The following is a 15,652-nucleotide window of genomic DNA, read 5'->3' as shown; positions in this document are numbered from 1 at the left end:
TAAAACAACCAAAAACAATAACTAAAACAGAAATTAAAAACACACACACAACTGAAATGATAAATAAAATGAATTATGATGTTTCCAAACAAAACTGCGCTTCAAAAAGCATTAAAAGGTGAAGTCTGCAGCTGCACCTGTTGTTGTCCACGTAGCGGATGAGCATGGGGTAGAAAGCGTAGAGGTCCCTGCAGAGCACTGCGAACTCGTCCAGGATGAGCAGCTCTGCTTCCTGGTTGTCTCCTTTCCCATCGGCCTTCAGCAGCTCCTCCTCAGACACAACCTGCAGTCAGACAGAAATCTGATTATTCCTGATCGCACTTTAACGCATCACAAATCAAAACCAAATTTTATTTGTGTAGCGGGTTTCAGCAGCAACGCATTTGAAAGTGCTTTACATCACAACAAACACAAAAACAAAACATGACATTAAGTCAAATGCCATCGCTAAATTCGTAATTGATTACGTTTCAAATACGACTCTAAACAGGGGGCGTTTAAAGGAAGTCAGTGTTTCAGCTGTTTTACAGTTTTCTGGAAGTTTGTTCCAGATTTGTGGAGCATAAAAGCTGAGTACTGCTTCTCCTGCAGAAGTAGATCTTTAATGTATCATGGTGCTAACCTGTTCAGTGATTTATAAACTAACAACAGTATTTTAAAGTCTGTTCTCTGAGCTACAGGGAGCCAGTGAAGGACTCTGGTGTTATGGGCTCCATCTTCCTGGTTTTAGTCAGAACACCAGCAGCAGCATCTGGATCAGCTGAAGCTGGAGGACTGATTTGTTGGATAGATCTGTGAAGACGCTGCTGCAGTGATCAATGCGACTAAAGATAAACGCATGGATGAGTTTCTCTAGATCTCGCTGAGACATCAGTCTTCTGATCACAAGACCATTTGGTTTCAAGACACTAAAGTTACTGAACTTAAACAAGCCTCGTTTGAGAAAAATTTATTTTATTGATCAATCTAGTTTGAAGATTTGATATTTGGAAAATCAGATTTTGTTTTTCCCACCAATGAACGCAGTGTTTGGGTTTCCAAAGTTGAGAGTGATGTCATCACGCCAATAGCCGCCATTTTGTTTGAGAGGCGTGTTTCACCGCTTCTACTTATTGGACTTTGAATTAAGGCACCAAACATGAATATATTCATAAAATTACAAGAATAAAACTGTAATATCAGAATAGAGCTTTATTTTTTGAGAACGGAAAAGTAATAAAAAACTGAAATGAGGAATTTTGAGCATCTTGTGAAGTTATACAGAAAATACTTCATATTGAAAAACAACTGTGCCTACTTCAAAGAAAGTATTCAAATTCAAAAATACCTTATTAATCCCAAAGGGAAATTAAAAAATATTTTAACAAATATAGTTTGTTATTTAGAAAAGAAAGCAAGAGCAAATAAATTAATTAAAATAAAAAATTTAATCTGAAATGAAAAAATCTGATTTTATTTTTAAGGGATACTGATCATACTTCACACAACTTCAACTTTACAGAAGCGATTACTAAACTTAACAGAAAAATATATATTGTAAGGATGTTACTGGTTTACCAAGGAAGTAAAAAACAGTTTGCAGTGCATTCATGGTTCTTACCTTCACCGTCTTCTTCTTCAGTTTCTCCATTGTGGGCAGAAAGTGGGTTCTCAACAAATCAGCTCCAGCTTTGCAGATGATTGGCTGCGAGTAAACTGGAGACCAGAATGATGAGTTATAACTGGGAGACACAGAAGTATAACTGGAAGCAGGAAGAATCTGTAGAAGAGGCTTTTTCCCCAAAATAAGCTTCTTTAGCAGTAACGTTGTTTTAGGAGAGGAAACAAAAATGGCTGTTCAGATTTTTCTGCTTTTGTTTAATCAATCAGGCTTAAAAAGTCTTGTAAATGTACCCACCTAAACATATTTAGGCTTTAATTACTTATAGGCTGACAATTTGTTGCATTAACCGATGCCTCCCATTACATGTAGATTTATGGAAATGACACAACTTGACTGGAGTTAAACGGCATTTTAAGTGCAGCTAAAAGGTGAAATCTTAGTGATTCACCTGCAATCCTCTTCATCCAGGGAGCGTCATCAATGCCCAGGTTGTTGTTGAGGATCTTCAGGATGTTTCCCAGAATGATGCTCAGGTGTTCAGACGTCACCATGGTGCAGCAGTCGGTGTCCGGCGGCGAGTTCTCCGGGCCTTTCTCCCACCAGTAGGACAAGTAGTTGCACAGCATGGGGAGGACGACCTCAATGACCTGCAGGAAACGGCTGGAGGTCACACTTCGACACAAAGGTCGGGTCAAACTGACAGGGAGAGTGTAACGTTCAGAAATTACCAGGTCAAAGGTTCGAATATGAAATACAACTCTTGCAAATTTGGTAAATAAGGAAATCTCAAATATTTTGATACCAATTTAGGTTTGTTCTGACATTAATCTCAGAACAAACCTATATATAATTTATATATTATAATTATATAAATTATAAATTAATTATAATTTATAATTTAATTATAATTAATTTATGGATTTAATCATAATTAAATTCATAATTAAATTATGAATTTAATTATGATTAAATTAATAATTTCTTAGAGTTATGAATTTAATCTCAGAATTACATTTTTTTAGTCCAAGACTTCTAACTTTTTTTTTCTTGGAATTTTGAAATTAATCTCAGAATTCTGACTTAATTTCTTAGATTTTTTTTTATTTAATCTCAGAATTTTGACATTAATCTCAGACTTCAAATTTTTCTATCTCAGAATTTTGACTTTTTTTTCTTGGAATTCTGAAATTAATCTCAGAGTTCTGACTTTTTTCTTGGAATTTTGAATTTAATCTCAAAATTCTGAATTTATTTCTCAGAATTTTAACTGTTTCTCCAGAATTCTGACATTTGATTTCAGAAGATTAAAATCAAATTTCTGAGAAAATATTTTTTAGTTGCCCTAATCTTCTTTCAAATGTTCCAGTTGGATCAAAAAAGAAAAAAAAAATTAGTCCTAATTTTTTACATAATTTCTCAAAAGCAGCAGCAGTTCAGATGAAAAGCGGACCTGTGGCATGTCACTGTAGCGAGCGCCGCACTCCGACACGTCATTGACGTCCTTGAGCAGCTTGTCGAGGCGAGGCATTTCTGGACACATCTCCTCCACCGTGTCGGGCATGCTCAGGACTGAAACGCAGAAACATCCATCACCGTGAGCGAACAAAGGCACCGCAGCCTCGGCGAGCGTCAGAGATGAGCCCAGGCTTGGCTGGAAACTCACTGGCTCGCTCTCGGGGCGTCTTGGTGTTGAAAACTGAAAGTGGGTTGTGGGCGTTAAGATGAGGCTCCAGGAACGCCACCGGCATCGCTCCCACCAAGGTCGCCAGACTCTCCCCAATCGCTGGCAGATGCCTGAAAAGCAGCAAATAAACTCATACAACTGATCACATGTCAGGAAATATGATAAACAGATAAGAGAAAGGCTCACCTAATGTTTGATTTACAGATTCCTGTGATGGCAAATAAAAGCTAAACTGCAATAGTAAATATTTTGTAAGCAAATTGTGAGCACAGAGAAAAAAAATTATAGTAAAAGTATTTTAGATTAGGAAAAAGGATATTTTAACTCAAGAAGTTGGGAAAAGATCTGGAAATTTCTCACTGGCTTTGGTTTGGAAAATTATGTGGCTAAAGGTTTGTGTCCTAACAGAAATAAAAACACACGACAGATCTGATTCGTTTCTCTTTTCCCTAAACTCGACCAAGCACGGATCTTTCTGAACACATAATTAATTAAAGGATTAATTAATTAATAATTAATAATAATTAATTAAATCTCACATTTTCTCTCTAGTTTTCAGTTCAAACGGAGCTAAATTTGAACATTTCCCTGATTTTCTAAATATGTAAAAGCTTAAAACAAAAACTGACTTGGACTCGTAGACACACCAAAACACAGATTATGTCCTGGAACACTTTTGTTTCAAGCTTCACAAAGATGAAATATGTAGGACTTATTGTAATTTTTTTATTTTATTTCTGTTGAATTTGAGCTTCTTGTTGGCATTAGATCATTGGCTTACTGAAAAAATAGCTATAGTTCTTGCAAATAAAATTTAAATGAGCCAAAACAATAACTTTCAGGTCAGCACCGTTAAAGATCTTGACCTCTCACCTCTCCACAAAGACATTCTTTCCGGTTCCCAGGCTGTAGAAACACATCAGGATTCGGTAGCAGGACAGCTGCACATCATCCACTAACAAACAAACACAGAAATAAAACATTAATGAATAAATCACTGAGTAAAGCAGGTTGAGAATCCTGACAGGAAATGGATAAGTTTAATTTGGCTCCATTCTGTTTTATCCAAAATAAATACAACACAGTTCAACATGATTCTGCCAAAAAATAAAAATGGCTGAATGTGGGCTCTTAAAATTTCTTGCCCTGCAAAAACACAAAATCTTACCAAGTATTTTTGCTCCAGTTTCTAGTGCAAATGTCTTAGCAAACTTAAAATAAGGCAAAGTAACTTACAAGTAACTTTGTAGCAAGATATATAAGCTTTTTTTAAGTAAATAATTCCTTGATATTGATGAAAAAGTGCTTGTTCTAGTGGCAGACAAATTAATTTATAACATGGGAAAAATGTCCTGTTATAAGTTGAATAAACTGCCAGTAGAACTGAGATATTTGCACTAGAAATTAGGCTAAAACTACTTGGTAAGTGTTTTTGCAGAGCTCGAGCTGCTGGTCTTACCGAGCAGGTCCACGTCAAACTCGTGCGTCCTGGTGTGTTCAAACAGGGCAGTGAGGATGGGCAGCAGGGCCACGGTCACATAGTTGATGCTCTGAGTGACGCTCTTCATCTGTGCGCGCGACTGCATGAACTTCCCCAGCTTCAGCATCTCCACCAGCTTCTCCAAGTCCTCCGCCGCGTTCTCAAAGAAGGCCTTGAAGCCGACTTTGACCAGCTCTGCGCCGGATTTCATCACTGTTCTGAGGAAAAGTTGGACGTTTTGATAACCGTAAGTCACATGACGGCACATTTCCAGAGCTTTGTTAGTGGAGACGGCGTGGAGGTTTGTGTACCTCGTGTCGAGTGAGTGGGACAGGATGTGAAGACAGCTCACCATGATCGCAGAGTCACTTCCTGAAACAGAAAGACATGTTTCTATTGTCTGCTGGAACAAAGTCAAACTGCAGACAGAGACAGAGGCGACCTTACCAAAGAGAGAAATCCTGTGTCTAACAAGAGCTGCCATCTTACAGAACAGGCTGGAAAAGGAGAGGAAATAAAGGCAGAACTGAAGAAAAGCTGACAGGAAAGAAAAGTGAAAGAAATTAAAAGTGACCTATTGTGATCTATCAGATCGTAGTACCTAAATGAAGCCATTCTTAGATTTTAGTCTGCTCCGTTCTGCCTATTTTAAGCTCCTAAATCTAAATAAACTGCTACTGACCACGCCTCCGCAACTCAACGTTTACAAAATGGCTGCAAACAGATGTACAATTATATGACCGTACATCTTTGTAAAGCAGAAGTGGAGCCTCCTGCACAACCAACAACAAAAAAAAAATTAAAAATCTTGTCATTGTACAGTGGATACAGCAGTACAACCAGATGACCAAATGTGCTGGAGCTCAGCTATGGTTGCTAGGTGACCGGGCTGGGCTTGGCTGTGGTTGCTAGGTAACGGTTGTGACTCAACATTTCTGAGGTTTTTGAAATGGCTCATTTTCCAGACACCAAAAAAGCATCAACCTATCGCCAAAAAAACGTCTTTGCTGTTTTCAGAATAAGTTGCGACCCAAATGGAAGAATGAAAAACATTAAAAAAGTTAAATTTTCCATAATAGATGCCCTTTAAGAAAAGGTTTTGGGAACATATAAAAGTGCCAGACAACTCCACTCCACCAGTTTAAAGGAGAAGGCCGTGATTTGTTTGATACCTGGTGAGCATCTCCTTCTCCTTGTTGGAGGCGCAACCACAGCTGCTCAGGTTCTTGCTGGGTGTGGACAGGAAGTAAAGGCAGTGGTTCTTAAATGTCTGATCAATCAATGGAAGTAAAACCTGAGGAGAATAAAAAGAAAACCTCAGTAAAAATAAAAACTTTCTGAAAACAAGTGGAGTAATTCCAAATCCTCAACCACACCTTTGCAAAGAACTTGATCTCCTGGTCATGGGGGGACTTGTCAGTTTTCCCACTGGTGGCCATCGCCTCTGTAAACGGTGGAGTCAGTATTTTAATTTTTACATCTCAGCGATTGATAATATTAGTATTAGTGCTGCAGACTCACCCAGATGGGCGATAAACTCCTGAGCAGAGTCGATATTCTTCAGCAGCCTCTTTAGGAACTTGTAGGCAAAACGTTTTTCCATGGATGACGAGTCCTGCTCCATGTCCTTCAGACCTCTGAGACCGAAAGACAGATCAACTCCAGCCAATTAGTTTTTACTCATAACTTCAATACTCCACAAAATTCACACGCAAGAAAATCAAACATTCATAATCTTGCATGTTTTCATCACTCCAAATTGAAGTTGAGTTGTAGATTTAGGAATTATAGACCGACAAACAAAATAATCCATTTAAAAGAGGCTCACCTTGTGATAGCATAGCCACTTATCTGCAGGAACTTGAAGAGCTCTTGGGCCTTTTCTTTGTCTCTGTACTTCTCCTTAGCAGTCAGGGTATCATAGGGAACAAGCAGCGGGTGAGCCAACCCTCCTCCTGTTCGGTCAAAGACAATTAATTCAAAATTATGTTTAAAAAATTGCTTATTTTTTTAGCAAAGCTTTTTAATTTCGACACCTTTACTCAGAAGTTCTGACTTCTTCTTCTTAGCCCAGATGTTGTGGTAATTTTCTGCAACCACTTCCACCATACTCTGTGGAAATAAAAAAGTAAGCTTGAACAGTGGAGAGTCTTTTTCCCGCAAACCAACATGAGTTGAGACGTACCTGTAACTCTCGGGACAAAGTGACATTGTGCAGGTCCATCGGAGCAGGACTGAATCCGTTAGACTGCACAAATTAAACAGAGAGGATGCAAATAAGGCAGCAGATGCATATCCTCCTTTTTCAGACTAACCAGTTTTCAGTCAGAAACTCTACTAGACTCAATGACTTAAATAGTCTCAGTTGTAAATAAGAAAGTTGTTGAACGCTGGATCGCGAGCAGTAGATTTTGGGAATCAACACAACAAAAAAAGACAACAGATTTTGCAATGTGATGGCGTCAGAATCTGAAGGAGCTACCTGAGTTTCTGAGAGCTTCCTCTGTTTTTCACTCTCTCGCTGCTGGAACATGGCTTCTCCCTCCTTGGTCCTCTCAATGTTCCAGTTCATCGCCAGCATGCTCTTCAGGGACTCTTTCACAGGCCAGCGGTACGTCTCCCTCTCCTGCAAATTACACACGAAACACTGAACTCATTGTCCTCTGTAAGACTCTACATCACCGGTGTCAAACTCATTTTGGTTTTGGGCCAAATCCAGATCCTGAAGGCTCTTAAAGGGCCGGTTGTGCCACAATGTATTGATAAAACCTGATCACAAACTGTTAAAGTATCAATTAATTCTTAAAATTAATTAATATTATTGAACATCTTTTCAGACTCTCCAGGATTTTGTGATTCTTAAGTGTTTGTGGTACTAATTTGGAAATATTTGTGATATTTGCTCTCATTTATGACAGTAAATGCTACCTTTTACTACTGTATGGACTATAATGTGACTGTAATATAGATCATGGTCTATAATCTGACATCAGTTAAGGCTGAGGCAGCTGCTTAGTACAAGTAAGAAAGTTTTTCACAATGTTTGAGAAAAATCTGTAATAAAATCCCAATAGAAAAAAAGTGTAGGGATTTTGCGTGAATTTCTACAATAAGATCAAGAAACTGGAGAGATGGATATAATCAGGCAGTAAACGGATAAAAACCGCATTCATTTGATTGATAACATAATATTTAATCACATTTAGTGTTTAGTTTAGAATCTAGAGGGCCACATAAAAAGCTGTGGCGGACCAGATTTGGCCCACGGGCCTCAAGTTCGACACCTGTGATCTACATGTTCACTAATAAGAAAAAAATATAAGTGTCTCCTATTTTTATCTATATGACTAAAGATTAAAGTCAGAAAGACTCAACTTTGCAAGTATTTAATATTTATTTTAATTTACCATCAGTGTATAAATCATTTCGAGTGGAAGCAATTCAAGCAACACATTCAGCTGTAAAATGAATGTTATTGATGCCATATACTTTGTGGATCGTATTTTCTGGTTGTAAACTACAATAAAAGTCGTGTTGGATGATTAATATTTCATCCTGGATGACAGAATGAAGATCAAATCAAATTCTGCTCAGGGATTTAATACCGGCTCTGTTTTTGCAGGATTTCGATTCCTTTTGGTTCCTTTTGGTTGCTTTGACACTGAGTTTTTGCTTGCATAATTCATCCTTCAGGAAGTGTCCATTTATTATATAATATACTTAGTTATGTACATAAAAGTAATGTCTTTCCAAGATAATACCCCCTTGTTCCATCATTTTGTTTTGTTTTTGTAAATGGAAATGTCATGAGAAGGAATTTTATATCTGATCACAGACTGAAATTGTGCTTTTGTAATCCTCTCAATACCTTAAAAATAAAGATTTTTAAAACAAAATATGTATAATACACAGATTGTAGGAACGTTCACAAATTTCCCTATATTTAAATTTATTCACATATATTTTTAATCACACCTTATTTCAATGGATTTCAGTTCTGAAGCATGTTTGGGTCAGTGAACTTGTCTGAATTATTCCACTGGTGTATTATAAGCCTGGCGGGCCACCAGGCTTTACTTGTGCCCCCACCAGGCTAAGCTTTGCTTATTTATTTAAGTTTTTTTTAAGTGTTTGCACTTTTTAAGACTTTATATTTGGTGTTCAGGTATTAATCTTCCAATAACATAATTATCAAGTGATATTTTCAAATTTCTTGTCAACTTTAAACATCTTTTTACTCATAAACACGGCGAGTCGCTGGATGAATGACTGCCTTAGTGCCCAACCACCAGGCTTAGCAGGTTTTCTGGGAGAAACTTTCAATCAAGGCAACTATTAGTTGAAACTTTGTGGGACAGAACGTCATAACATAAAAGAACATGTAGTTTATTTTCATTCATTGAGAACATTAACACATAATTATCTCTTTCCTGCAATTTTGATGAAGACATTATCAGCTTTTTGAAACAAGTTGCTCTAAAGCGCTGCAGAGCAGGGAAAATATCAGTAATCCCATAAGAAATCAACATAACTTGAGTTTTTTAAGTCATATTTGAATTGTTCTGACTTTGCAATAAAAACAGCGAGTAAAAACCAACAAATAAGGGAGATTCTTTGTTTTTGGAGACAGTGCAGCGCTCCATACCTTCTCACTTAAAGATTTATACGGCTTCAGCAGCGGATGGGCTTTGGCCTGCTCGTCCAAACTGTCTCCGTGTTTCCAGCCAGCCGACATCTACAGATGCAGGTTATCAGAGTCATTACTGCACTTCTGAGCAACACACGCTGCATGGGTAAAATATGCAGATGTGGTACAGAAAGAGGAGGTTCTGACCTTCTCTGAAGCCCACTTGTCGTGGGAATGCTCTGCATACTTATTAGCAATGTAGTCAAGTTTTTCAGGAAGGGAGATGCTGGAAAAGAGAAATGACTGCTTAAATATCTGTCATTAGCCAAAAGTCAGCTGCTTTGCATGTGTTTTAAATACATTCTTGCATAACATTGTGCACAAACACAAGTAAAATCTCATACTTGGCAGTGTTGATGGGTTTGGGCTCAAAGTTTCCCTGTGCATCCACCGACTCCTGCTTCTCCACCGTCGCCCCTAAGCTGGTGTCCACGAAGTCTGGAGGCAAAGCTCCAGCAATGGCACACAGGCACGACTTGGCCATTTTAAACAGCTCAGAATCATATTTCTACAACACAAACAAAAGGCTTAGGAAGCTGGTTTCTGCCTTTTTGATTTATTTGTGAATGTTGTTACGTTACAGCCACAAATGTCAACGCAGAATCTAACCTGAACTGCAGAAACACAAAATCCTGCCAAGTATTTTTGGTCTGATTTCTACTGCAAATATCTTATTACACTTGAAATAAGACTAAACTAACTTACAACCAACTTTTCAGCAAATATAGGAGGTTCTTTTAGTCAACAATTCCAGTGGAACAAGATATTTTCCCCATATTATAAGTTATTATATGGGACTTTTAACTACTGATTCCTTAATATTAAGGAATTATCCACTTGTAAGTTTGTTTTGTCTTGTTTCAAGTGTACTAAGATTTTTGCACTAATAATACTTAGTAAGAGTTTATGTTTTTGCAGTGACAGATCAACACAAACTAAAAATTGTAAGTAAAAGGATACATAGTTTTTAAAAGTATGGCATGCACATTTTCTCAGCCCCCTTTACTCTGACACTCCAAAATAAAATCCAGTGCCACCAAATTTTATCAAAGGTGAACAGAGTAATTCAATTTCAGTGCAGCAGGTTTATTTGAAGATGTCAAATACTGATTCAGGGGGACTAAACATAAATGCAAGCCACACTTTTCAGATATTTATTTATAAAATATGTTAACCATTCAATTGTTTCTTCCACTTTATTTTTATTCCCAACTTGGTTCTCATCGGTAAGATACAGTATTGACAAAATATTTTCAATCTTGTATTTATGACATGAGAAAAAAGACACTGTGGACAGTTTGGAGTTAATGTGAAATCTGGTAAAGTGTGCGTTGAAACAGACCCTGTCACAGACTGATAAATGATCAATCTGGGCTTTGCTTCAGCTGCAAGGCTCACAGCACTTCATTATGCATTCAGTACAAAACCGTCTCTCAGGAAAGCAAAGCTCGAGAAATTACCATAAAACAGAGCAAAAAGAAAACAAAAAGCCGGCGAGAGCCTAATTACTGGAAGCATTTTGTTTTTATAAAATATTGAGCTGTTCCCACTTTTTAAAAGCAGCAGCAGCAAAACAAATTTATACATTTGAAGATAACAGAAAGCCAACATACCTTCTGAGAAAGAGAGTCAAAAATTCCCCAGAAGAGTTTCTTTGTGAGCAGCAGCTCTTCCTCAGAGGCCATGCCGAAGCCGCCCATCCCAGACGGCAGGCAGTAGTACTTCCAGTTCTGCTCATAGTGGTTGGTCAGCAGCTGCAGAAACATGCAAGAGGCAAAACCTAATTCAGTGAAATACTATAATGAAAATAAATTAACTTGTGCACCGTGTTTTAGCTCAAATTTGTAAAGATAAACAAGGAAACTAGAGAAGCATGAGTGCTGGATATTCTGGAGGAGGGTGAAGGAAATCAGGTGTAAAATGTTCGACGTCGGCAAGAAGAAAACACATGTGCTCCCTCACCCGGAGAGGCATCTTGCAGTATTCAGTGAGCAGAGGAACATCGAAGACGAGGCGCCTGAGCAGCTGCTGCATCATGGATGGTCGAAGATGCCTGCAGACAATTAGAGAAGCACATGAAAAATAAAAGACATCTCAAAGCAGGTTGTGATGCAGGAATAATAACACAAACAGGAAGAAGAAGTCAAATAACTTCAGTGGGATTTCCTTAGATATTTTAATTCCTAGTTTTACTTTTACAATTAATTCTGCAGGATGGATGATCGCTGTTTTGTGAACCGCTCACATGTACAAAAGCAGATTAGGGAAAAAGGAGATAATTTCTGCCAAAAAAAAAGAAAATAATTAGGAATTTAAGTTTAAAATCTGCTAGTAAAAAGTTATGTTTTTAGAGAGAAAACTTCTGCATTTCTGAGTTTGATAAGTCAAACATTTTTAACTTTTGGAAATTTTTCAAAACACAACTTCCCCCAAAAAATTACACATTGTTTGGGACATGTGTTCCAAAAGATGGACACTTTCAAATTTTGAAACTCAAATATTTCCATGCTTTTTGTTCTAAAATATTTCTCTAACAATTTTTAAAGTTATCAAACTCAGAAATCTCTGTTGTTTTTTTTCAATAAATAAATAAATTCAGCCGTTAACCTAAAGATTTCTGAGTTTTTCTTGCAAATCTTTGACTTTTCAAAATTAGAAATTTCCAAGTTTCTTCTAGGATATTTCTTAAATTAATCTCAAAATTTCAGATTTTTTTTTTGCAAATTGTCAACCTACTAGAGCTCAGAAATTTCCCATTTTTATTGAGAAAATATCTGAGATTAACCTAAAGATTTATGAGCTTTTTCTCACAAATTTTTAGCTTTTGGAGCTCAGAAATTTCCTAATTTATTTCTGGAAAATCTTTTGGTTTTTGGCGTAAATTTGATCCATTTTTAATGTACAATGGCCCTAATACACTATCAGACACATGAGACTTCAGATAAAAGTCCTGTAGATCTATTTCTCTCCCTGTTTTTGTGCCAAACCAAGTGAGTGCGTACTTGCAGATGGCCAGCAGACACTCCTCAATGGCGTCCCGCTGGGCTTTAGTGAGCGAGCGACCTTTGGACAGCCGATAGATGGTCTCCAGCGTGGAGTCGACCAGATGTGCGTAGTGCTCCGTGTTGCCGAACAGAGCGGCGCAGCGGGTCAGCAGAGGAAGCAGAGCCGAACCGATGTAGCGATTCATGGCCAGCGCTGTCTCCGTGGTGCTCAGTACTTCCTGTGGGACGGAGAACCGACATCCGGTCCAGTTTTCACACAAACATAAACTAAAAAAGTGTTTTTATACCTGGTGCCTCATTTCAGAAAGGAAAGCAGAAGTTTTCTGAATAAAACTGAAGCTTAAAAGTGAAAAAGTAAAAAATTACTGGAAGTATTTCCAGATATTTGTTAGCAGATTGCAGAACTTTTTGGCTTATGATTAAAAAAACAACAAAAAAACAAAAACAAATGAGACACAAATAAATCTGAAACATTGGACATTTTCAGACAGAAATTCCCATGGTGCTCACACCTGCATATGGTTAGATAAAAGTGGCGCCTCGTGACATCTAAAATCGTGATATTTCACTAATAAATCAGACGTCTGAGACGCTTTTGAGAAGTTTTTTCTTCCCTTCAAGTGGCTTAATGGTGTAGTTATTTTAGTTTAGAGTTGTGAATTAGACGAAGGTTCTTTTGGACTCACCGTGTCCAGAGACGCCGAGGCCTTGAGGTCCGGCAGGAACCCGACTTCCAGCATCTGCAGCAGGAAACTCTGGTCCTCAATGCCGTAAACTCTGTCCAGGAAAAGCACCATGGGGGCCTTGTGGTCCGGGCAGAAGCAGGCCGACATGTCGGGTTCTGTCACGGATCCGTCTGTAGTCCAGATTAAACACCTCAGATTAAACAACTCGGATTAAACACTGCATCTAATGTCACAGTGTGCTTTAGAAAGCTACTAAAGACTTCATGATGAGGGTATGAGCACAAAGTTAACTGAAAGTAAAAAGTTAATAGTTTAAAACAATACCAAATGATACATATGCCACAATAAAAACGTGGAAAATAAAAAAGTAGCAGTGCAGAGATATTTCAGAATCTGTTGCTGCTGCCACATTTGTAGACAATAATTGAGGTAAAATGATGTATTCAGATTGTTACAGAAAAAGGAAAACTGCTGTTTGTTTAGTAGCAAAGGCTAAAAAAGCCAAAAAAGTTGATGGATGTTTACATAATATAATTGAAAAAGACTATTTGAGATACTTAGATAGAAAATTTATCAAATTATTTTAGTTCCATTGTGAATATTCCATTTTCTGAGATGTGATCTGTGCATAAAAAAGCAGCAGGATGGTTTATGAGAGCAAAAACATGATTATAACTTTAAAACTAAACACCATTTCCTGCTACAGTTGAAAGCTTTTTACTCTCACATTTCCAGAAATGACTCCAGCCACCAAAATGTGCTGACCTTTGTTAATCACAGGCATCTTGAGGGGGATGCTGATGATGCCCACCAGGTCTGACGTGGGAACCAGAGAGCGCAGGATGGCTCTGATACGCAACGCTTCACCTTTCCCTGCATTGATAAGCTGCAAAGAAAAGAAGAAACACTGAAGACTGGATCATGCAAACTGCAAAAAAGCCCAAATTTAATTATGAAATGAAAAGTAAAATCTATGTTAATTAGATACAAGTATCTGAATTCCAGACTATACAACTTTCCTTCTTATTGCTGAATTTTTGTTTTCAAAGTCAGTCATGACTGGAAATATCTCCAGTAAACAGAATTGGAACTTTTGTGAAAAATGTGCCGGAAGCCTGTTAATTGATTTATAATTAATTATTTACCAAGCAGCCATTAACTGAGGCGTAAATGTAATTTAATCAACAGTTTCCCTCACATGCATCTCTGGAGCGCAGCGTCCCAGCAGGTCGATGAGGGCGGAGTAGAAGGACATGATGGCGTTGCCCATGTGGATAACTTCTCCTTCCTCTTCACCAGACCTGCAGCACAGAAACAGGAGCCTGGGATCAACTTTCTGGCCTCTATCACAGCTTCTTTTTGGAGTTTTCTTGGTGTGTAGCTGCGTTTTGAGCTCCTTTCTGCCCATTCCATTGTATATTTCACTGATCGTAATTCCAAAATGCCTGGCTTCGCCTCAGGCTATAAATACAGTCAGCATTAAAGCTCCACTGTGTTTCAGCTTCTGCATAACAATGTGAACAAACACTGAAGAAAGCAGCTGCAGCGCCAGTAAATATCAAAGCTACAACTATGTTTTTTCGCCTTAAATCACCTAATTAAATCTGTAGCTTTGTAAAAATGTTGCTAGAGAAGATAAAAATAAAAACCTTCAGTCTATCATACTGGGATTTTTTAGATAAACACAAAGCAGTTCATAGCTGGGAAGTGAACGGAGCCGACTGGGGGACATGAGGAAAAACTTTTCTTTTTTATTCCCTCGCAACAAATAAATACCCTGGTTAATACAGACACAAATGTCAATTTAACATTTTAAATATATAAACATTTAAAGAGTCTAAGTGAAGACGTGTTTATTATAAAAACTGAGTTTTAAAATTAGAAAATTAAGACTTTTTCCTGTGGGCAATGAAGCTGCTTTGGATCTTTAGCAACACAATAAATTCATAATTAAAAACAAAGACTTGCCCTATAAAACAGATCCAGCCTGGATTCCTTTGGAAAAACTCAATGAAGAGCATCTGAGCCTCTGATTTCCTTTGGGGTTTTTAAACAATCTGATGAGGTCGATGTAATTGATCAAGGGTGGAATGAGAGCAGCATCTCTCTTTTGAGCAAAATAAATGCTTCTCAACAGTATCTGATTGTTTTTAGCTTTAAGCTGACCTTCAAAGCTTCACTCAGAAATTATTTATAACCTTTAAAAGTGACATATTATGCTTCTTTGAACAGGATAGCCTTATGTGCAATACAAAACATATTCATAGTATTTTTTTTTTGGACAAAATCATTCTAGATAGTGAGATTTTAGTCTGCTTAGTTCTGCATATTTCCCATACTGACCTGTTTTAGGGCCTCTTGTCACTTTAAATCCAAACTTAAAGTGCCAAGATTTATATTCGCACAAACAAAATGGCTGCAAACAGATGCATAATTACGCAACCGTCCATCTTTGACAAGCAGAAGTAGAGCCTTCTGTGCAACCAACAAAAAGTAGCAAAAGGTTT

The 15,652-nt window shown here is 37.7% G+C and overlaps 1 protein-coding gene across 6 annotated transcripts in view; it reads right to left on the bottom strand.

Moving 5' to 3' along the window:
• Positions 1 to 15,652, bottom strand: part of ryr3 (ryanodine receptor 3) — a 126,631-nt gene that overhangs the window by 30,859 nt on the left and 80,120 nt on the right. For all 6 annotated transcript variants that reach the window (XM_016667980.1, XM_016667993.1, XM_016667983.1 and 3 more), the window contains 25 exons: positions 14,344 to 14,446; positions 13,911 to 14,031; positions 13,146 to 13,315; positions 12,457 to 12,677; positions 11,417 to 11,507; positions 11,068 to 11,208; positions 9,799 to 9,962; positions 9,602 to 9,680; positions 9,413 to 9,502; positions 7,250 to 7,393; positions 6,953 to 7,015; positions 6,804 to 6,879; positions 6,596 to 6,722; positions 6,289 to 6,404; positions 6,144 to 6,211; positions 5,940 to 6,061; positions 5,215 to 5,264; positions 5,079 to 5,139; positions 4,747 to 4,985; positions 4,161 to 4,242; positions 3,267 to 3,397; positions 3,054 to 3,172; positions 2,052 to 2,250; positions 1,601 to 1,695; positions 138 to 283 (listed from right to left, as the gene is read on the bottom strand). In XM_016667980.1, coding sequence (XP_016523466.1) covers positions 138 to 283; positions 1,601 to 1,695; positions 2,052 to 2,250; positions 3,054 to 3,172; positions 3,267 to 3,397; positions 4,161 to 4,242; positions 4,747 to 4,985; positions 5,079 to 5,139; positions 5,215 to 5,264; positions 5,940 to 6,061; positions 6,144 to 6,211; positions 6,289 to 6,404; positions 6,596 to 6,722; positions 6,804 to 6,879; positions 6,953 to 7,015; positions 7,250 to 7,393; positions 9,413 to 9,502; positions 9,602 to 9,680; positions 9,799 to 9,962; positions 11,068 to 11,208; positions 11,417 to 11,507; positions 12,457 to 12,677; positions 13,146 to 13,315; positions 13,911 to 14,031; positions 14,344 to 14,446 — 3,018 coding nt within the window. The remainder of the gene's footprint in view (positions 1 to 137; positions 284 to 1,600; positions 1,696 to 2,051; positions 2,251 to 3,053; positions 3,173 to 3,266; positions 3,398 to 4,160; positions 4,243 to 4,746; positions 4,986 to 5,078; positions 5,140 to 5,214; positions 5,265 to 5,939; positions 6,062 to 6,143; positions 6,212 to 6,288; positions 6,405 to 6,595; positions 6,723 to 6,803; positions 6,880 to 6,952; positions 7,016 to 7,249; positions 7,394 to 9,412; positions 9,503 to 9,601; positions 9,681 to 9,798; positions 9,963 to 11,067; positions 11,209 to 11,416; positions 11,508 to 12,456; positions 12,678 to 13,145; positions 13,316 to 13,910; positions 14,032 to 14,343; positions 14,447 to 15,652) is intronic.

Source organism: Poecilia formosa, unplaced genomic scaffold (genome assembly GCF_000485575.1).
Source record: "Poecilia formosa unplaced genomic scaffold, Poecilia_formosa-5.1.2 Scaffold1, whole genome shotgun sequence".
NCBI lineage: Eukaryota > Metazoa > Chordata > Actinopteri > Cyprinodontiformes > Poeciliidae > Poecilia > Poecilia formosa.
The sequence above is the reverse complement of the archived record's forward strand: the minus strand, read 5'-3'. Positions and strand labels throughout refer to the sequence as shown.